The following is a 20,508-nucleotide window of genomic DNA, read 5'->3' as shown; positions in this document are numbered from 1 at the left end:
CATGGGTATTCATTGGGCTACCAGAAAATAGACAATAATTTATATGTTTAATACAAATTAGACAGAGAATCTCATGATGCTTGCTATAATATCCAACAATAATATACTAGGCTTTACCAAGCATGTTTATCTATACTCAATTCAAATTCAAGCTGCCTACAAAAAGATCAGAGGAATCTATAGCCAATGACCATGAACTATACTGTCTCAATAATAGTGCCCTTTGTAACAGGAGTCATGTATACCAGATTGAGAGATTTTACAGTTAGAAAAAATGAGTGATAGGATATTGAGCTAGGTTAGGCTTTACACATACCCTTCTTAAAAATGTTATAACTACAATCGAGCTACATGAGTAATGGTTACACAGTTCATTCATAACGTACACTAGAGGCCATGTTGATACCTGAGGCATTAATGTAGGTGGACTCTTCCGCGGCCCGCCGGATCACGTGGATCGCACTCGGTACTCCAAGTCCAAGCCTACAGTAACCTCGACCTCCCACCAAGTTCGCCTAAACATCGTATGCGATGAGCTTGCATGCTCTGGGCCCCCACACTGAGATGTGGCGATCGATCAGGCTTCGCGATCGACCGGATAGGATCGTATGGCCTGCCTAGTGATGCCTGACCCTACCAGGGTTGCTCGATACCGCGATGCTCGGTTTGTTGGGTTGGTCCCGACCTACTCACTAATTCCGCATCCCCACCGCCCATTTACACGTCATGAGCCAACACTTCGCGCCCATAAACGTCTCGATTAGGCAAGAAATCTAGACATTTCCGGGGCAAGAGACATTAAAACATAGTTTCTTCTACAATATACCTTTGCTTGTTTCTCTTCTCCATTCTTTCGATACAACTACTAACAGGCGTTCTGCGGGAATCTGTTATTCTGGGAAACAAGTGCCGGTGACAATTCCGGTCTTTTCGCAAGCTCTGCGAGGTTCCTTTATCAGGTATGTATTCCCACGGGTTCTTGATTCTAAATCGCTCTAGGTTGAGGATGAGCGTGAATGGTCCGCAAATAGAGCTTGGCTATTCCTCAGTTCGACGAGGTGTACCTCGCCATATTGGTAGATCTTACAAGTGTTTTCGCCCTACAGCAAGCCTTGCTGCTACCCATTGAAGTGGAGCATGACTGGGAGTGCCTCATATTTGTGATTATTTTCAAGTAAAAACACAGATGACATTGTCGTTGTCTTTCTTTTGGGCGAGACAGATTTATATCTTTGTTGACTGAAGCACCGAAAGAAAGTTCTGCAGTGCCCTTTCAACATCTACATGCCACGCATCATTGTTGGGGATCTGGTGTATCTCTTTATTTTTCACCCGTTTGGCCTTAATGTGCGACGCAGTGAGGGACTGTCAGGTGTCTTGAAAGGCATCCAGCAATCACTCCATCACTGCATACTAACAAGATCAGGATACCACCTTGTGGATTTTGCAGCCAACAATGACGCAATCCTTCTTTGGCAGATTCATCTGCCTCTCTGTCATTTCTTCATTGTTGGCTTATTGCATCCCGTAGATAGGCCTGTGTGTTACGAAGTGAAGAGGTATTCACTTGTATCCACACTTGGAGACAACCTTACGAAGCCGAGAAGCTCAGAGATTTGGGGTGGGAGGGATGGCCAGAGAGGAAACAAGCCAAGAACTCATACGTCAATCACGACTAACACATCCAGACTTCTCGAAAGGAGGAAGAAGAAGAATTAAGCAAAGGGAAGAACAGGATTATTCGAGCGAGATCCTGAGGGCAAACAATAGCTTCCTTTGATCGACACATCGACATTAGCCGTGAAGCCAAGACCACGACGCTCTGAGGGAAACCCAGACTGTGTTAGTGGTTATTCTGTGCTTTTTACTTTGCCTCGGGCTCAAGGCATCCGAGAATTTCTGATGACTGCAGCTCTTTCCTGTTATCAGTTGCGCGACCGTTGGCCACTATCGTAGTAAACCCGCACTGCAGGCGAAAGAACCAGAGAATGAGGAGACCAGCATGGGAATGACCGATTGACGAGCCGCCCGTCAGTCGCCCACCTGATTTCCCTCCCGCCAGGACCACCACTTAAAATATACTTGTCAAGAAAGTAGATTGCCGTCACCACAACTTTGATTTTATTCGTATGCACTCAATAAAAAAGAGGAAAAGAGAAGAAAGGAGAAGGGAAGAGAACCCAAGCCCACACCCAAACAGCGAGGTGCGTCTTCCCCTTAGAGAAAAGAAGAAAGGAAAAGAAGCCAACCCCTCTTATCTGCTAAACGTTTTTGATTTTGAAAGTTCTTGAGGTTTGACGTTCTGTTCTTTCTCAGATACAGGGCCCTTCTCTTTCCACCCCGGAAAAACCAGGCTTCCGCACTACCCGACAGGAAAGCATTCAGTGAACGCGGCCGACACGCCCGGCAGACTAGACGAACGATAGGCTCCACCGGAATCTCCTGCGCTTATTATCTATATGCGAATCCTTCTATCTCTCAGTGGTCCAGACCATCTGATTCTGACTGCCTCCCTACCTTCATTTATTTAAACCAGATGCAGTTGAAGAAGTTTACATGGCTGGGTCCCGTAGGAGTCCGGTGTTGAGAGACCAGTGGAGAGCCTCCAGCAACACTACAGACCAACGAGATCGGGAAAGGCACAGATCTCGAGGATCGCACCGCGATAGGGGGAGGGAGAGATACCGTGAACGACAACGTCGTCGCCGACCCAAAGGGGGCGGACCCGACCACTTAGGACGGTCGCCGCCACCGCGTTCTTTCGCGCAAGCGGATAACGAAGAACATCGTTCACACCGTGAATTTTCCCCTGGTACTGCGTCGGCTCTAGCCTCCCCTGGTCCTCCACCGTCAGACTTCCAACCAAGCCAGAACTTTGGTCGTCACTCTTCGCCCAAACCGACTGAGCATCCCGATCTAGACTCGCACCATTCTCTGGAGGTTGATAGGCCGATCGAGCGGGACTACCACAGAGATCAATCTCCCTCTGCACCCCCTCCATCAAAACGCAAAAGAACACGAAGTCCTTCACCTGGGCTGTATCCCCGTCACTCTACTCAAGAACCTCCTCGTCACCCGTATAGTAGGCCGGGTGACGACTCTGAGCGAGGTTTTCCTCATAAACGGGGCCGAGGACGTTTCCCAGGTCGCGGTAGAGCAGGCCGAAGGTCACCGCGACGAGGGAGAGACCGCCGGAAGGACGAGGCTGGCCGACGAAATTCTTCCCGCCCAAGACACTCGAAGTCTCCCACTCGTGGTGCGAAATCTTACAACCACCCCCGTCGTCGGTTGCACAGCCCCCATCCTGAAGACGATATTGATCGCGACCTGCGGCATCGGTCTGTATCTCGCCATTCAGCAGAGTCCGTGGGTTCAAGGTTATCTATTGCCTCCCGGCGGGAGTCTATAGCTATGCATTCGGCTAGACCAATCCAGTCTGCAGATAACCCTCTCAGATCCCCCTCCCCCCCTGGCACAATTCCAAGCTTTGGTGTTGAGACTACTGGTGCTTTGGTAGATGGAGATGCCCCACGTGAGTCCGTTTCGATGCATGGGATGCGGGCATCTGATGCACGGGACGCCAAGAGCTCAAACCCCCGTCCGCATCTTGATTCCAGACAATATTCGACATCACCGCAATACGTGACCCCGTCTAATTCCTACCATGGTTCCCCACAATCCACCTCTCCGTACTCTGGTGGACGAACCGGTTGGAATGGGCAGCAGCCTCCGCACCCTGGGTAAGTGTTTCTTCTTTCTTTTATTTTTTTTTTCTTCCCCTTTCTTCGTCTTCCTGTCTTATAGAGGAGCTCTTGCAATAGTGCTGACCTGGACGCAATGTTTAGTCGTTCTCCTCCGTACAGACAGCCACCGACTGGTCCACAGAGCCAGTTTTATCAAGGCCAAAGCCAATTTCATCCGTCTGCGAATCATATTCCCACAGGTCCTCGTGGAGGCTATCGCGGAAACTATCAGAACCAAGGAGGCGGCCGTAGATTCTCTGCTTCAGGCTCCCAAAACTACAGCAATGTACCTTCCCCGCGTGGCCGGGGTAATTTTACCAGTTTTCAGTGGAGTGGTCCCCGGGGTCGGGGGCCTCATAGCCCACATACATCACATAGGCAGACGTCACAAACCCCTCCACCTCCAGCAGCCTCAGAAAATGAAACATCTCTTGGACCTGATCAGAGTAATGTTGCTTTCAGGCCTGGTGGCCAAGATCGCCCGATAGGCGAGGAAAAGCCCGAGTCAGAGGTCGACGATACCCAGAAAATACTACCTACGAATATAGGACAGTCTGATACCTCTGCGAACCCAAATAAGGGAGGCAAGATCAGTTTTGCTTTCAAGGCGAAGACAACTCTAGCCCCTGCTCCGAAACCTGTTCCCGATCTGGCACAAAGGATGCTGGCCCGAGAACCACCTGCCCGGGTTGCCGAGCCTCCGCGTAATCGGATGGTGAGTGGTCCGCCTCCCAAATTCAAGCCTGAGTCACGCTTTGATCGTCGCGAGCGAGACCGTGAGAGGGAAAGGGACCGACATCGTGAAAGGGATCGCGACAGGGGGCGTAATGACCGGCGCGATTTCCGGGATCCCCGTGGGTTCCGTGATCCTAGAGATAGGCGCGACGGTCGAAAGGATGACCATCGCTTTGATCATCGCCATGACAGGAGAAGAGGTGACCGACGACAGGATTTTCGTCCTGAACGCCGCCGGGATCGCTCTCCAGAACCCAAGAAGCAACCTAAAATTCTGACACGGCCGAAACCACGTCCCATACTCTCTGAAGAATTCGCTAAATCGGACTCCGTTTATTATCGGAAACCTGGAAATGAATCTGTCATCGGAGCTGGCACGTATGGAAAGGTCTTCAAAGCAATCCACGTGTATACCCAGAAAAAGGTGGCATTGAAGAAGATACGAATGGAGGGCGAGAAAGATGGTTTCCCTGTCACGGCTGTGCGCGAGATCAAGCTGCTGCAACACCTCCGCAACGACAATGTTGTGAGCTTGCTGGAAGTCATGGTAGAGAGGAATGAGTGCTTCATGGTCTTTGAGTATCTCTCCCATGATCTTACTGGTCTCATCAATCACCCGACTTTCACACTTACGGCAGCTCATAAAAAGGACCTGGCGAAACAAATGTTCGAAGGATTGAGCTACCTTCATCATCGTGGAGTGCTGCATCGCGACATCAAAGCCGCCAATATTCTTATCAGCAACCGCGGACAACTAAAATACGCCGACTTCGGTTTGGCCAGATTCTTCTCAAAGAGTCGACAACTTGATTACACAAATCGTGTTATCACTATATGGTACCGACCGCCGGAGCTTCTCCTGGGTGAAACCAGGTACGGACCGGCAGTTGACGTTTGGAGTGCGGCTTGCGTGTACGTCGAAATGTTCACAAAGAAAGCCGTTTTCCCCGGCGAGGGGGGCGAGATCAGCCAGATGGAGAAGCTCTATAATTGTCTCGGGACTCCGACACGAGCAGACTGGCCAGACATTGTTGAGATGCCTTGGTTCGAGTTGATGCGGCCGACTGAACGAAAGCGAAGGGTCTTTGAGGAGGTGTATGGGCAAATCCTAACCCCAGCGGCTCTAGACTTGGTTTCTCAAATATTCCGTTACGACCCGACTGCACGGCCAACTGCTGAGGAGATACTTGCACATCCGTACTTTGCTTCGGAAGAGCCTAGGCCCCAACAAGCCATTGAGTAAGTGTTCAAGTGGTATGGTATTTTCTAAATGTGTTATCTAACAGAAGACTAGACTGGAGAACATTGAGGGCGATTGGCATGAATTTGAATCCAAAGCACTCCGCAAAGAGAAGGACAGGGAAGCTCGCCGCGCTGAGTATCAGAGAGACAAAGAGAAACGGAAAGCTGGTGGTACTTCAGCTCCACCCAGCGAGAGAGAAACAAAACGTGCCAGGCAAGACGCCGAGGACTCGCAATCTTCAGCACAGCCCACGGAACAATAGGTCAAAACCGGTTACATGCGTTGCATCACTGGGATGCAATATTTGCGTGGGGACTTGGAGTTCAAGAAATTTCCACGAGAAGAATTATGGTCACGCGTTCCGACAGCAAATATCCAATTCTTATTGTTATTTACCACTGGGGCTATTATAGTGTAGTGAATGTATAGAATTTCTCCCATTCGAGATGCACTGGTTTTTATATATTTTCGTACGCATCTGTTATTTTTCTACAGTTTAGGCGCCCAACCGAGGGAGCAATACAATCAATCTACTATTTGCTGGTCAGTATTTAATGAGCAACGCATATCAGAACAGCTGGGCATATGCCATTGAAACCAAGTGCAACAGATCAGACTTTGCCTTTTGAAACCTCACACTCAACCAGCTTAGCCAAAAAAAGGCAGTGTAGAAAAGCGGTTGAGCACCTCGGCTTACCAGAGAATGAATTTTTCCTCATGACTGGTGTTTCAAAGCACGGCGGCCGAGAATTGGCAGAAAAAGAAGTGAACGCACCAGCGTGATAGCTACCAACCATGGACGGTAGTAACAATGGGGGTGGCTTGTCGTTCTTGCTTTTATGTATAAGGTAGAATATAAAACATTTTCTAATTATGAAAAGGTATGTCCCGTCATACAGGTCATCACCGCATCATGGAAGCCGAGAAGCCCTCGTGATGATGGTTTTAGAAGCGGGTTTGAATAGTTGTTCTCGACACACTCATCGGAGTCGCCAGTGCAGTGGAGTAGAAAAAACGTTGCAGCTAGCGATGATTTGAGTTGGTGGTCTTGGGTTATGGTAAAGAAGAAAGGAGAGAAAGGGAAGGAAGAAGGGAATTTAAAGGGAAAAAAGAAGGAAAAATGACGGTGCGGGTGGCCGAGAGCGGGGCTCGACGGTGATTGGACCAGGGCGGAGCTCGAAGAAATGGACGAAACGCGAAGGGCAATAATTATCCATTTCTTCCAATCGAGCGGACAGTGACTTTGAGTTCTTCCAGTTCAATCTTGCAATCCGCATTCTTCCCCCCCACCTCTGCTTAACGTTCACGATCACGATCACGATTTTTACTCCCTTTCTTTAGCTTCCGTTGTTCTTGCTCAACATCTTGTTTAATTAGTATATTAGTCGCTTTTATTCTTCCGCTTTTTTCTCTCGAACTGCCACTATCTACCTTTCGTCTCCATTGAACAATTTAGCGCTTTCCAGATATACGGTATCATTCGGTTTTTACCCTACGCAGTTAAGCCGCCAATTTCTCCGTTCTATTGCCTGATGACCGCTCGTTTTCTGAGCCGTCTCATTAGGTAGCTATCATGGATAACGCAAATCTTTGGACTCGCCGATCCAAGTACGTATACGTCCTTTTTTCTCTCTCTCTCTCTCTTTTACTTTTTGGAACATTCTTCATCCTTGTTTCATTTTCGACATTGGTGATTTTTTGAGGGGTCATCGCTGATCGTTTCACCGCGTCCCAGCTCCTCTAAGTTGTCTCTGTCTATGACGGGAACAGACGGCAAAGACGGTGCCAGAGTCGAACTTCCCCGCACAAAGCGTTTTGGTCCTGATAGCTCCCACGGTCGATCGAATCCCTTCAACGCTCTATCTCCTCTTTCGGGCGGTGTGTCCTCCCCGTCGACGAACGCCTCGTCTGCATTCGGCCTGGGATCCGGCGCCTTTGCATCTTTCGGTGCCCCCAAAACTCCCGGCGGCTCCGACCTCAAGACGCCCCTCGAGAAACGAGACAACCCGACGGAATACGACTCGGCGGAGGGCACGAAGACGAGAGCCACTAGTTCTGTCATCAGAGAACACCCTCTGAAATCCACCTGGATCATTTGGTACCGTCCACCCACGCCTAAATACTCCGACTACGAAAAGTCAACCGTCCCCCTTGCATCTATATCCTCGGTCGAAAGTTTCTGGTCGATATATTCGCACTTGAAGCGGCCTTCTCTTCTACCCACTGTTTCCGACTATCATATCTTTAAAAAGGGTATTCGCCCTGTATGGGAAGATGATGCCAACAAGAAGGGTGGGAAGTGGGTGGTGAGATTGAAGAAGGGTGTTGCTGATCGGTACTGGGAGGATCTTCTCTTAGCTATGGTTGGTGACCAGTTCGCGGAGGCTGGTGATGAAGTTTGCGGTGCTGTCCTCAGCGTACGGAGTGGCGAAGACGTGTTGAGTGTCTGGACCAGGATTGACGGTGGGCGCAATATCAAGATCCGGTAAGCTTTATTGTTGGATTTTCTTTTCGGGGCTCGTCTTGAAAACTTTTCGTTCTGTTTTCTAATGCAGCGCAGGGAAACGATCAAGCGTCTTCTCAGCTTCCCGATCGATACCAACATTGTCTGGAAGAGCCATGACGACAGCATTGCTCAACGCTCTGCCATTGATCAAGCGCGTCAAGAGAAGGCCGCCGGAAACAACGGCCACCACCATCATCACCACCATCACCATCACCACAACAACAATAACAACAGCAATCCACATCACAATCTAGGTACAGATCGACGAAGAGTCACGGCTAATGATGACTCTACGGGAGATAAAGGAAAGGGTGCGGCGTCGTGACATGATTATCTGAGCCTGATTTATGGTCCTGTATAGTAAAGAAAACAAAAAATAATTGGGACGATTTGGGATCGGGGCATTGGGGCGAATAGTGCGTCTGTTTTGACTTGGGCTTGATTTCATTTCTCGTCATTGTTCTATTTTACGCCAGATGCTATACAAGTTCACGGGAACTTTTAGGGGACGCCTGGTACATGAAGCGCGATCACTGCCAGGTGATTTACATTCGGACTGAAATGTATCTATTGTAAAGCTTTAGTCTTTTGATCTTAGTGTGGAGTGTAAAGTGCAAGAGTACTAGTAGTAGTATATTAAAGATCATTCTGAGACTCGAGTTGCTAACGTTTGTAGTGTTTGTCGAGACCTTGGTACAGTTATTGGTTGTTTTTTGCTTTTTCTGAACTCTACCTCATTGATGGCTGCAAATTAAATTCCCGCATGAACAGACTGCGGGCAGAAAGAGTTCCCACCGCCTTTTTTTCTTCCGTCATGATGCTTTCTTTCTTGTCAATTACGTTTCCCCTCTATGTGTACGGGAATCGAATGTCTGCTGAACTTGTCCCGGTGATGCAATGATCTTTAGTGTGAATACATGTTTGGGAGGATTTCAGAATTCTTGTCCAACTGGATCCCCAGTGAACCGACGGAATCCCCACCAACCACAGTCAACCATTTCCCATTTGATGCGACCTCCGACCAAGTGCGACGGACACAGACGTCCGGTGAGAGGACTGGATCTCTGCCTGTAGGGTCTTCTGTTGACACACCTATTCACTCCCCAGATGTATGTGGCCTTTTCTGTAAATTTCTCTAAAGGTTTTCTCTAGTACAACCGAACTACATGGTCGACTTCGGAGATTCATATCCAACTCCGTCGGGGGGGTGGGACTATACCTATGGGCTAATTTTCTTTACTTTTTTTTTTAGATTCAATCAACCCATAGCTATGCCGAAAGACCCCAACGTTCTGAATCTGTACGTTTACAACTACGCCAGACCATTCCTCGACCGGGTGTAGGGATGCGGCGTCTGTAAATATGACCTCGCAGCGCAAAAGCGATTCCGAGTATGCTGATACGTTGGGCGGTAGACTTGGAGAGGATAAGTCGACGCGGAACCAGAAACGCCTACCTACTCAAAACGACGAAGAGAGATTATTGCCCGGCAATACCATACGGTACGTCTTGCGATTGTCATATCGGACTCTGATGGCCTAGCGAACGCGGAGCTTACAGGTGGTTATTTTTCCAGGTCCGACCCTGCTGCGGTAAAGATTGTACCTGGAAGTGTGGGGCAAAAGTATGGTCGCAAGAGTAAATTGGTATGCGATCGGATTCCGGGCTATTGTTCGTCCTTCTTCTAACTATATATGTCCATAGAATATTCAAGCGTTCAAACCTTACGATACAATTTCACGGCGTGTTCGAGAGAGTGGACCAGTTCGCGCGCGAGGGAAAGCAGACCAGAGCAGCAGCAATCAAAGAAGTACTAGAGGTATCGTCACCCGTCCAGGAAATGGTGTCGTACACGACGATCAGGAGCGGCCGTCGAAACGTCGGCGCCGAGAGAGCCAGGACACTTTTGGAGGGGTCATAAGCATTCCCGACGATGATATAATGGAGCAAATCCCCCCAGATAGCTCATACCTCGATAGATACTCGAACCGTTTATCGCCTGCACTTAGTCAACATTCGGAAAGAACAAAGCTACGGGATCCGAATTCTAAACGCAATAGAGTTGACGAGTATCGTGACGTGGAGAGGGGCATTAAACCCCCTCGAACTCCCAAGCCAGGCTCGATAAAGTACCCTCAATTATCTTCGGATGAATACTACGAAGAGCGATTTACTGAAGACGCAGCCAGAGAAAGGCGTGCAATGGCGTCAGACGTGGAACCGGAGTCAACCAAATTGGCGTGGCCAGATCGAGCGGGAAAACATGAAGCTATTGAGAGTATTGAGGTACATTCGCCTCCGTTGAAAGAACAACAAGATGGACCGAATCTCGATTGTCCTTCCGTTGCAACAGATCAGAATCATCTAGACAATTCGAGGGACAGCCCTGATGAACTGCAAGGAGGCGCAACCGTCCAACCAGCACCCATGTTACTGAAAAGAGGCCGTGAAAAGGACACCAGCATTGCTATGTCTGGACTCAAAGAACATCCGGGTGTAATCGGTCGGCTGGCTTCTCCATCCGATATACAGCCTACGATATTCACAGGCTCCTCCCAAACCCATCGGAAATCCGACAAACGGAGAAAGGCCCCGACCACACAAGTCAAATTAGCCGTTAAATGCTTCTATGCCACCTTCGTTCGATTTGGGCTTGATGAACACCGGTCAAGTGAAGCATTTGAAATAAATGTGGAGACTACAGAGACTACAGAGACTACAGAGACTATTATAACATATCCTTGGAACGGTGAAAGAATTTCTCTTGGGAGGCTTGACAAGGTCGTACAAGGGAAGCCGCCTAGTCGGAGAGTTCGGCTACTGTTTTCCAGAAAAGGGGGGCTTGATAACGAGATGGACATGGAATTTTCCACGTCCGAGGAGCAGGAAACTTTATGTAATCTCTTACAGAGATTGCTGCATGGGCAACATGTCCAGCTGCAGTACAAGCGCGAGTATGTCTAATCTACAATCCCATCATTTTGACTCTTTGCACAAAAGCTTATACAATCACAGCGATTGGTTGGAAAATTCATTCATGAGACGATCCGAAGATCTCGCGGAAAAGAAAGTGAATGAAGCCAAGCACCTTGGCGAAGACAAGCCAAAATCAACATTGTACAAGGCGCCAGAAGTCGCTAAGAGAGTGAAATTGTCGGATTCTTTGCAAGACAATAATGAGAATACTGCCGGACAAATACAGCCTTCGGATACCGCTTCGGTGGAATGTTCCAAATCCTCAGCAACAAAAACTCCGGGAACCTTGAACGCCCTAAGCACACGAGAACCACCCTCAAATGAACAGGGAGCGGACAAAGTTCCCGTGAAGAAATCTTCCCCCAGATCATCATTCTCTAATCGGGCAACACGGTCAATGTCGCGTCGGGCACCAGCAACAACAGTCGTCTGGTGAGTGGCCCCTTGCTATGAAAAAGGTTCTCAACTAACTTGAATTGTAGTGATGATGGAGTTGAGGACGATGGCTCTCAGCCAAAGGCTGAAGAGAAAGATAAGAAGTGGCATAAGTATGTGCCCCTCCTTTGCTCTGTGCGTCTTTGTATTAATCAAATGCCAGACCGCTTGTGTATCCCCGCTTTGGCAAGAAAAAAGCTGAGGTTGATGCCCAAGACCGTGAACGGCTGCGTGATAACGAGTTCTTGAATGATAACCTCATAGGCTTCTACATGCGTTTTCTTGAGGATCACTTAGAGCGGACTAACAAGGAGGTAGCGAAGAGAGTATATTTCTTCAACTCGTACTTCTTCGCAACCCTGACAAACGCCAAGGGCAGAAGAAATATTAATTATGAAGGTGTCCAAAAGTGGACTCGCGCCGTTGACATTTTCGGATTCGATTACATCGTGGTCCCTATCAATGAAAACGCACACTGGTACGTCGCTATCATTTGCAACTTGCCGAACTTACCTGGTATTGCCAACGAAAACACGGAGAACCAACAACCTTCTGAATATGACAAGGACAGTTCGGCGGCACCGGAGAGTGAAGGCCGCGAAATCCCCGAAACCCCTGAACCTATCGAAGAGCTACCTGCTGGTATAACAGTGAAGGCCAATGACAACCAAAATTCGGAACCTGCGAAAGAAGAAGCAACCCGGCGGTCATTTGAGACAATGAGCTTGTCAGACAAGGACGAACTTGAAGACAGTGCACCGGACTTGCCCCCTAAAGAGTGGCCAGAGCAAGAAGAGAACCTTACCTTTTCTCCCGCCAAGTTCTCTAGCCCTGCAGCTAAAGTGGAGTCCACCCAAATGGCTAGCACGGCAGGGACTTCTGAGCTAGCAGCGTCTCCCCATAAGGGCTCGAAGAAGAAGAAGAAGGCAAAGCCCAGCGGAAAGCCTGGGGGTGCTCGATTCGATATTCGTCAAGTAACTATAATTACTTTTGACTCATTAGATCTGTCTCGCTCGCCCACCATCAGTAATCTCCGCGATTATCTTTACGAAGAGGCCAAATCTAAACGTGGCATTGAGATCGACAGAAGCTTAATCAGAGGCATGAGGGCTCGTGCGATCCCTTTGCAGTCTAACTATTCAGACTGCGGTCTATACCTTCTAGCATACATAGAGAAGTTTGTTCAGGACCCAGACTTGTTTGTCAGGAAGCTTCTCAGAAGAGAAATGAAGACACAATATGATTGGCCGCTTCTAAAGTCCGGTATTCTTCGACGTCGACTGCGTGACTTTTTGGACGATCTCTATGATGAGCAGGCGCTATTAGACTCTGAAAAAGCAAGTGAAAGGGGAATTCTGGCAGATAAATATCCGATATCTTACCTTCTAGGGTCCTCTACATCGACATCCTCCCAAAACGAAGAATGCAATGACTCGCAGAAGCCGCAACTCAAGGTCTGCTCAAATCCTGAAATAGATCCGCAAAAGCACCCGCTTAGAAAACGGAGACCAGCCTCGAACCAGTCGAGTCCTGCGACATACGACGGTGACCAAGCCTTCAAAGCGGAGAAGGATGGTGCGCATGAAATAGCGCCCAGCCTTAAGAGCCCAGTCGTGGAAATTACCGTTCCAAATGTATCAGGCAAAATAGACCATAAAGTTGTCGAGGTCCAGGTCCCTAACAGTCAGGAGCAAGTTCAGGAAGCCAGCTCTTGTTCGTCGAAGATGCTCAAGGAGAAAGACAAGTCTCCAAACGATCTAGCAGCGATGAAGCCGGTAGATCACAAAGTGTGTCCGGTCGAAAATAAAGAAACGAAAAAGGCTAGGCAGCCAGCGAAGCTTCAAACAGTCGAAGTGCAGATTATACCACCGTCTTATCAAGGCAACATAAAGAATCAGCACTCTGCCAGGCAAAACCCCAAATAGATTTCGGTGAAATCAAGCCTTGACTACGGTTCAATCGCGTCGGTCAACGAAACACACACTCTCTTTTCTTTTCCTTCATTTTTCTTTTCTTCTTTTTTGTGCTTTTGTCTTTTCTGATAACCCCATAGGAGTTGGTACTCGATTCGGCGTTCGGGCATATGAGCAGGAGAACTTACTCTGGGTGCACGAGATACCACGCATTATTTATGGACATATGGATTTACGTTCATGGAACTTCTCGGCGATGCCCACATGTTTGATGTTTCAGCTGTTGGCGTGCTTAAGATTGTACATAATTGCTCTAGACCTGCTTTCGATGGGAGAGATTGTGCTGATTTGGGCCATCTAAAGAACAAAATACATTTGGCCTTCTATGGAAATCTGCTAATGTCTAAAGAAGATATTACCACTCACTTTCATCTGCCCCCACCCACCAGGCCATTTTATCCCTCTTGAATGCCTCGAAATCCCACTCTCCATCCTCCAGCATACTTTCCCCAGCAACATAAACATATGTGACAGCCTCTACCTCCTCCCCTTCATCCGCAAACTCCGCCCCAGCAGCATCCAGAACATCCATCAAATGCCTATCCGTATCCTTCCCATCCAGTCCCCCATCCTTGCCACCCAGCGATTCCCGCAAAATCCTAACCTTTACCTTACTCTTCTCATACTCCACACCCTCAAAGATATCTAATCGATGGACATCACCGTCTGTCAATCCCGAAACAACCGTCCCAAGCACGGCTGCCATACCATTAGCATTCGAATCCGTGTCTGGCTCCGTAGTCGCTGGCTTGGCCGGCACGATGCCTGGGTAGTCGGCTCCCCGCACCCGATGCCGTCGGTACCCGTGCAGAATGGCCGGCCTGAATGTGAGGAGGGCTTTTTGCCAGGGCTCTGGGTCTGGTGAACCGTGAATTACCCGGTGGAGAATTTGAGGGGCCATTAAGGTTCCTTTGCGGAAGTTGTTAGTTTGGGTATATTTACTTGCGTGCTAGGTTGGTTTGGTGGTTTCGTTAGTGGGGTAGATTGGGGTTTTGCGAGTATTGGTGACATGGGGATTCGGTATGGTGGGGTTGTATGAGGAGTGCATGGTTGAGAGTGAGGATTGGGGTACATCTATCGTATCAAGAGAGAGGGCTTACCGTAGAAAAAGAGGACGTGGTCGCCCATTGTGACTACTTTGGGCGTAATTAACTTCACCGGAGCTGCCTGGTATCGCGATCTGGTTGTATTGTGGGGTTGTAGTTCAGAGAAGAAATGATGTAAAGACAGTGGGCTGGGGCTTCTTACTGCCTAGGAGGCTCAATCCTCAGAGAACTAGGGATCTAATGAGCTAAAAGACATACAGAAAGAGAGAATGAAAAAGCAAGGCAGCTATGATAGCTAGCTACTACTTGCTCTTTATATATCTGCTATCTACAACATAGCAAAACGGCCCTTATCGATAAGCCCCGTCTTCCGCTCACCGCCTGCGCGAAAAGGTCCATGTGGCTTCAACAAGCATCATCTCGGAACTCCCTTGTCGCAACAGTATTCCATAGGGAGTTTGCCTCCCTTTTACTTCATAAAACATCCGAGATTGTCTGGCTTGTTTCGTTAATCTGTCAATACCTATACCCGGCCATATTCTCGTCAATTGTATCAAAGAGATAAAGAATTCACCCACCATGCACTCGTCTCTAAATCGAGCGCAGGCCGTCTTCGGCTTCTTTACAACCGTGGCCCTATTCGTCGCTGGTTTTGCGGCGTTGTCTGTCCTGTTATATCCGACCGATGAGGCGAAAGCAGCGGTATCATTGAAGGATGTCAAAGTGTACGTGCAATTCTCTGTGGCTATGTCCATGCAGGTCCACTAACAAGGTCAACACAGAGTCAAAGGACGTCCGCACTACTATTCAAACAAGAAAGAAGAATACGCACAAATGCGCTTCGATCTGGACGCCGGTATGTACCCTTGAATGCCCTCAATCAAAATCCCTGCTCAAGCAAGCAACCAACTAACATCGATCTAGATCTCTCCTCCCTCTTCAACTGGAACACAAAACAAATCTTCGTCTATGTCTACGCCTCCTACTCCTCCTCCGACAAGGAATCCACTCTCCTCCCCCAATCCGAGTCCATCATCTGGGATACCATCATATCGGCCCCGGAATCGCCGTACTCCTTCAATGCTCTCCGTGAGCGCTTCTTCCCGTCCAAGTCCTCTTCGAAACGGACCACCGGTGCCAAGAAGTCGACTAAGAAGGATAAGGCCGCGCCTGGCGTCCTCCGTCTGAGGAACCAGCGGGCTAAGTATCAGATCTCGGATATCACGGGGAAGATGGCGGAGCGGAGTAATGTGACACTTTCTGTTGGGTGGAACGTGCAGCCTTGGGTCGGAGCTCTGTGGTGGAGTCCTGGGTCTGGAGCTGTGCCGAGGACTGATGGTGATTCTGGGACGAGTAAGCCATTCAAGTTTCCAGCGTTGAAGACGAAGGCGAATGCCAAGACGGCGGAAGGCCAGGGTCAGGCGAAGAAGGTGGAAGTCTAGGTTCGTCTTGTGTATTAATTGATCCAGTTAATCATATGTTTTGGATTCAATGGTTGATACGTGTAAGATGCGGCTCGCGGGCTAAATATGGAATTGCAATTTAGGCTGCGATTAATAGAAAACCAAGTGCATTGGTAGGAGTAGCACTCGCAATTATTAATATCTAACCGAAGCTAGGCGTGCTTTTTACGGAAAGAATAACGAATGAATAAGTAGGCCAGGATTATCAGGCATAGGCTTAATGAAACAAGTGTACCGCATCCCTCGTAAGTCGTACCTGCAGCTCCAACTGACTAATTCTGAATGGCACCATAGGTTGTTTCATGGTGACCACCACGCTGGATTCGCTCGGAGTATACACCCGGTGCGCGTCCTGTTGCCCCATCGCGTTGCCTGTAGTATACATATTCAAGGTAGAAGGCGTGGATATGGCCCGGGAGATACCTATTCTGTGTTAGTTGTGCTGTTGACATGGAGTTGAATGTAATCGTGCATATAGGTGGTGACATAGCCATGCTAGTCATCGTGTATTCGGCAGAGAAGACCAGGGATTGGGTTAACAGGGAAGCGTACCCAAGGATCGTCAATAGAATATTAATGAAGAAATCAGCGCTGCAGCCGGAGATGAGGAAAACGCCAAGTGGAGGGACTATCACCACGTCAGTAAACCATCCATTACTATTTCTGTTGGAAAATTGGCGAGCGCTGGATATGGACACGGAGACGGATACGAGCAAGAGTCTGGGGCTATTGGACAGGGGAAAACAGGGACGGCTAGGCGGATAAACTTACTGAACAATGTGACGAGGATCAGGCAAAGCATCGAGCAAGTTCCAGCCATTTTGATTGACCCAAGTGGTGTCTGCTCGTTATTGAGTTTCGGCTGTTGACTTCACGGAGCGTGATTTGCTGGTGTCAAGGTACGTGCCCAGGAAACTGAGAAAGAGAATGGTGAAGAGGAGACCGAATATGTAGATTGGGACGCTGTCGTCTTTAGGGGAATTGAGGCGCTTCATGTTGATTATATACTTGGATTATGATTTGTATTATGGGTAGGAAGATCGACGTCACGTCACACGAGGGCAAGATCCTTTTTTGGGAGAGAGCGATCGGATAAGGCTGAGTTTCTGGATTTTTGTTTGCATTCTTCTTACTAACACGTAGGCAACCTCTTTTTCTCCTTCAGCCCTGCAAGTTCTTCTGGTTGGGAAAAAAAAAGTACATTCCAGATGACGTCATTCCGGTAGGAGCCGGATGAATATCCCTGCGTTTCCTATTCGGGATTGGTTAGGCGTGAAACCTGGGGAAGTGGGTCTGTGGCTAATTTTAAGTCCTTGACTAGTACTACTAGTAGTAGCCACCAAGGTTGTCTGGTCATTTAATATTTCTCTATTGTATAGCTAGTAGGGTTATAGGTATAGGTATCATGTATATAACGGAAAAAACGTCCAAAGAAGCCACGTACTTCATCACACTGCGTCAATCGATGCCCTCGTGGTGACTTGCTCGTTCTTGTTGCCAAGCTTGGATATCTGCAGGAATGCATCCACACCATATCCTTCCAAGCTGTGCAATTCAAGGCTGCCTGCCCAATATTCCGCATACACTCGGCTCATAGGAAGTCCCATGCCCAGGCGAAGGTTTGGCGGCCGTGAGGTAAGAGTGTCAAGTGAGCTCTCTCGGAATGTTTCCTTGTCAGCCCGTTTCCTTTCCTTTGGCACTGTCAGCTCCTGCATAGTGGCTGCCATTGCCGGAACCTGCTCCAGATTTTGAAGCCGTGCTTTACTGTGAGGGCCCTTGTTAAAGGACCACAGGTACGGTAAAACCTCGCGAGGTATGCCTCCTCCCTGGTCAGAAATTCGCATGATAACATGTTGTGGTGCTTCGCATACAAGCACTTCAATAGGTGGTGGCTTCTCAGGCAAACCGGTATACTTTTCACTAACAGCCTGGATAGAGTTTCGTAGAAGCTCTCCAATTATGTATTCCAGGTGGCTTAGCATGTAGGGAAACGTAGCGTCTAGGTGCCCCTGCACGGAAATTTCCGGGATTTGATCGGTTCCTGATGCCTGACGCATCATATCTTGCGCAAGTTTGCCACAACGCTCAATAACCTCCTTTGCGTTGCACTTTAGGAAAACTTCGCCAACGTAGTCCGCATTAACATCCGTGCGATCCTGGGAGCCAGGAAAGTGCCACGGGGAGTTGAACGTTTCTGTTAACGCCAGGTGTTGCTCCGCTATGACTCGGCGGGAGATTCTCTGTTAGGCAACAGTTAGCCACTTCGAAGACATGCTGCGCAACTATTGGAAACTGGCATACCGCGCGAAGCAAAGTGTTCATAAATTGATCCAGCACATCCGCCGGTAGCAGAGCACGGCACTCCAACACACCCATTGCTAATCTTGGGATCACCACAAGGTGTTCCTTCAGCGTCTTTCGCAGGATATCACAAAACTTATCGTTGTCATCGAGTGTTTTAATCTCCGGAATCGTTCGAAACCGTTCAAAGGCTTTATAGTAGAGTTCATATACGAGAGACAGGTGAGGATTAGCTACGACAACGTATGGCAGCCTTTGAATATCTCGTAGGCGATGTGCAAGCCTATCCGCCGAATGACACCAAACCGGTTAGAAGGATGCGCAAGTAGCCATCAGAAGTACACTAACCTAGTCGGAAGCTCCGTTCGCACATAATTAGCCGAACTAATAAGTCGAGATTCTGTCAAAGTGCGCCCAAAAAAGGTCAATTGTCGTAAACTTATGGGTCGGATGTCGCGTTCGACCCACCTAGAAGACATCGCGTCAGCTGCATGTGGTAGTTAGAATGTATGTTTCTAGGGTCCATACTCATCCAAAGCCGAGACAGGTCTCCATGGTGGTGGACTATGGGGTTGAAGCTGATGGAGGCCCGAATAAGGGCGAAGTGTTGGAGCACACGCTTGTCGGAAGGCATGCCAGCGCCCAGCTGGATGACTCCGCAGCATATTGCTTCGCTGTGAACTGGATCAAAGACGTCTCATGGATAGTAAGAATCGCGACACGATGATGTGGTCTCCGACCAGCAAAGTTCACCCAAGATCAGGTCAGGATAAACTTTTCCATACATGGCTCACCGGGTTGTGAAATGTGGTGTCTTTACCAGTGGCATGACATGGTGGTTTTATTTCATGACTTGATGCGGGCGCAGTCGAAGCGGCACTCCGCAGGCGGTGAGAGCTTTCCGTCCTGGCATGTGACGTCCCTGCTTTAAACTCTCTCGTGGGCAGGTTCACGCAGTTTTCCCCCTGGGCATCTGAGATGAATATCCAGGTTTAAACTCGAGATTTTCTACTAGAACTCAATTATCATTGGTATCCTTCTGGGATACTATTTTTGTACCTGAATCATACTGGATAGCTGGTTGCAACAAAGTTCGATGTGAAATAAAGCTGAAGCTTACTTATCTAACTAACTATATAAATGTGACAGGTATATCAGACCTACAATAGTCCCGATGTTCAATGAGCTTTTCCCTCCCATGTTTATCATATCGGGAGGAAAAGGAAATTGCCGCTCTACATTAGAACTTGATTACATCAAATAATTCAATTTACCCGTACTAGACATCCTCTAAACACTTCACGTCCAGGCCTCGGTTAGTTCGAACTCGATCAGTGGCAGAATCAAGTCAGAAGCGAGATGATATCATCGTAGATGATCGTTTGTCCAAGCGATTCACTCATTGTTTGCAATTACCATACCCATATCCAGCAAGAATGGGTACTGAAGGTGGGCGTGAAAACCAATTGAACAGGCATCCGGTCTGCTGCCTGAGGCTCTATATTCAATGTAGTCCAATTAGAAATCGTGTGAATAATTTTTCAAAGACTATTTATTCGATATAAATTTCTATAGTACATACATATATCAAGTACTTTCAGTGCTGGATGTCGAAAAGGTAGCCTATTTGTTTTCGCTTTTCATGCAGTAGTAGTTTAACTGAAAGAATCTTAATAATATTGTCCCGCCGAGGCAAAGCCGTTATTATTGGGTTCTGCGCACTCCGCCACTACCTTAGCTTCAACTCCTTCGGACTGGAACCTCTTCCTGAACCATCTGTCTCTGACCACTCGGCGTCTCTACACGCTGTCAGGTTGACCTCACTCTCTAAATTTTTTTTCTTGCCCCCTTCACTCTTTTCTGTACATTTGACCCCATTCTAAACCCAGTACCGAAACGAGTGTGTCCCTAGATTTAAGTGCGTGGGCGCACTGTTTTTTCCTCTATGGATAACGTAAGTCTTTGTCTTCAACGCTCCATCGCCGCCTTCCTTTGTACCGAAGAGCAACGACAAATGCTTTTGCCTCACTTCAATACTAGAAATACCTAGCTGATTGTGGGATCACCTCCTTAGGTCCCAGATAATG

The 20,508-nt window shown here is 48.3% G+C and overlaps 8 protein-coding genes across 8 annotated transcripts; 4 read left to right on the top strand and 4 right to left on the bottom strand.

The window, feature by feature from the left end:
* Window positions 1-2,614: 2,614 nt before the first annotated feature.
* On the bottom strand, window positions 2,615-3,631 carry ABOM_006174 (uncharacterized protein; the record flags this gene model as incomplete). Its single annotated transcript, XM_022533303.1, has 3 exons — window positions 2,615-2,963; window positions 3,057-3,340; window positions 3,533-3,631. The coding sequence occupies 3 exons, from the start codon at window positions 3,629-3,631 to the stop codon at window positions 2,615-2,617; spliced, it is 732 nt and encodes a 243-aa protein (XP_022388552.1).
* A 33-nt stretch (window positions 3,632-3,664) lies between these two features.
* Window positions 3,665-5,983, top strand: ABOM_006173 (putative protein kinase; the record flags this gene model as incomplete). The annotated part of the gene is made up of 4 exons (XM_022533302.1): window positions 3,665-3,740; window positions 3,846-4,051; window positions 4,126-5,717; window positions 5,773-5,983. The coding sequence occupies 4 exons, from the start codon at window positions 3,665-3,667 to the stop codon at window positions 5,981-5,983; spliced, it is 2,085 nt and encodes a 694-aa protein (XP_022388556.1).
* Window positions 5,984-7,478: 1,495 nt separating this feature from the next.
* Window positions 7,479-8,552, top strand: ABOM_006172 (eukaryotic translation initiation factor 4E; the record flags this gene model as incomplete). Its single annotated transcript, XM_022533301.1, has 2 exons — window positions 7,479-8,206; window positions 8,282-8,552. The coding sequence occupies 2 exons, from the start codon at window positions 7,479-7,481 to the stop codon at window positions 8,550-8,552; spliced, it is 999 nt and encodes a 332-aa protein (XP_022388557.1).
* A 1,037-nt stretch (window positions 8,553-9,589) lies between these two features.
* ABOM_006171 (ulp1 protease family protein) lies at window positions 9,590-13,563 on the top strand (the record flags this gene model as incomplete). Its single annotated transcript, XM_022533300.1, has 6 exons — window positions 9,590-9,729; window positions 9,804-9,873; window positions 9,932-11,181; window positions 11,243-11,635; window positions 11,686-11,751; window positions 11,802-13,563. 6 exons carry the CDS (start codon window positions 9,590-9,592, stop codon window positions 13,561-13,563), a joined length of 3,681 nt encoding a protein of 1,226 aa, XP_022388532.1.
* A 403-nt stretch (window positions 13,564-13,966) lies between these two features.
* Window positions 13,967-14,739, bottom strand: ABOM_006170 (gamma-glutamylcyclotransferase family protein; the record flags this gene model as incomplete). The annotated part of the gene is made up of 2 exons (XM_022533299.1): window positions 13,967-14,520; window positions 14,712-14,739. The coding sequence occupies 2 exons, from the start codon at window positions 14,737-14,739 to the stop codon at window positions 13,967-13,969; spliced, it is 582 nt and encodes a 193-aa protein (XP_022388555.1).
* Window positions 14,740-15,054: 315 nt separating this feature from the next.
* ABOM_006169 (signal peptidase complex subunit SPC3) lies at window positions 15,055-16,099 on the top strand (the record flags this gene model as incomplete). The annotated part of the gene is made up of 4 exons (XM_022533298.1): window positions 15,055-15,207; window positions 15,264-15,382; window positions 15,440-15,513; window positions 15,582-16,099. The coding sequence occupies 4 exons, from the start codon at window positions 15,055-15,057 to the stop codon at window positions 16,097-16,099; spliced, it is 864 nt and encodes a 287-aa protein (XP_022388560.1).
* A 293-nt stretch (window positions 16,100-16,392) lies between these two features.
* Window positions 16,393-16,940, bottom strand: ABOM_006168 (YqaE/Pmp3 family membrane protein; the record flags this gene model as incomplete). Its single annotated transcript, XM_022533297.1, has 2 exons — window positions 16,393-16,748; window positions 16,892-16,940. The coding sequence occupies 2 exons, from the start codon at window positions 16,938-16,940 to the stop codon at window positions 16,393-16,395; spliced, it is 405 nt and encodes a 134-aa protein (XP_022388528.1).
* Window positions 16,941-17,568: 628 nt separating this feature from the next.
* On the bottom strand, window positions 17,569-19,086 carry ABOM_006167 (protein kinase PKP2; the record flags this gene model as incomplete). Its single annotated transcript, XM_022533296.1, has 4 exons — window positions 17,569-18,360; window positions 18,422-18,704; window positions 18,770-18,889; window positions 18,950-19,086. The coding sequence occupies 4 exons, from the start codon at window positions 19,084-19,086 to the stop codon at window positions 17,569-17,571; spliced, it is 1,332 nt and encodes a 443-aa protein (XP_022388563.1).
* Window positions 19,087-20,508: the final 1,422 nt, after the last annotated feature.

Source organism: Aspergillus bombycis (genome assembly GCF_001792695.1).
Source record: "Aspergillus bombycis strain NRRL26010 chromosome Unknown contig00050, whole genome shotgun sequence".
Taxonomy (NCBI): domain Eukaryota; kingdom Fungi; phylum Ascomycota; class Eurotiomycetes; order Eurotiales; family Aspergillaceae; genus Aspergillus; species Aspergillus bombycis.
The sequence above is the reverse complement of the archived record's forward strand: the minus strand, read 5'-3'. Positions and strand labels throughout refer to the sequence as shown.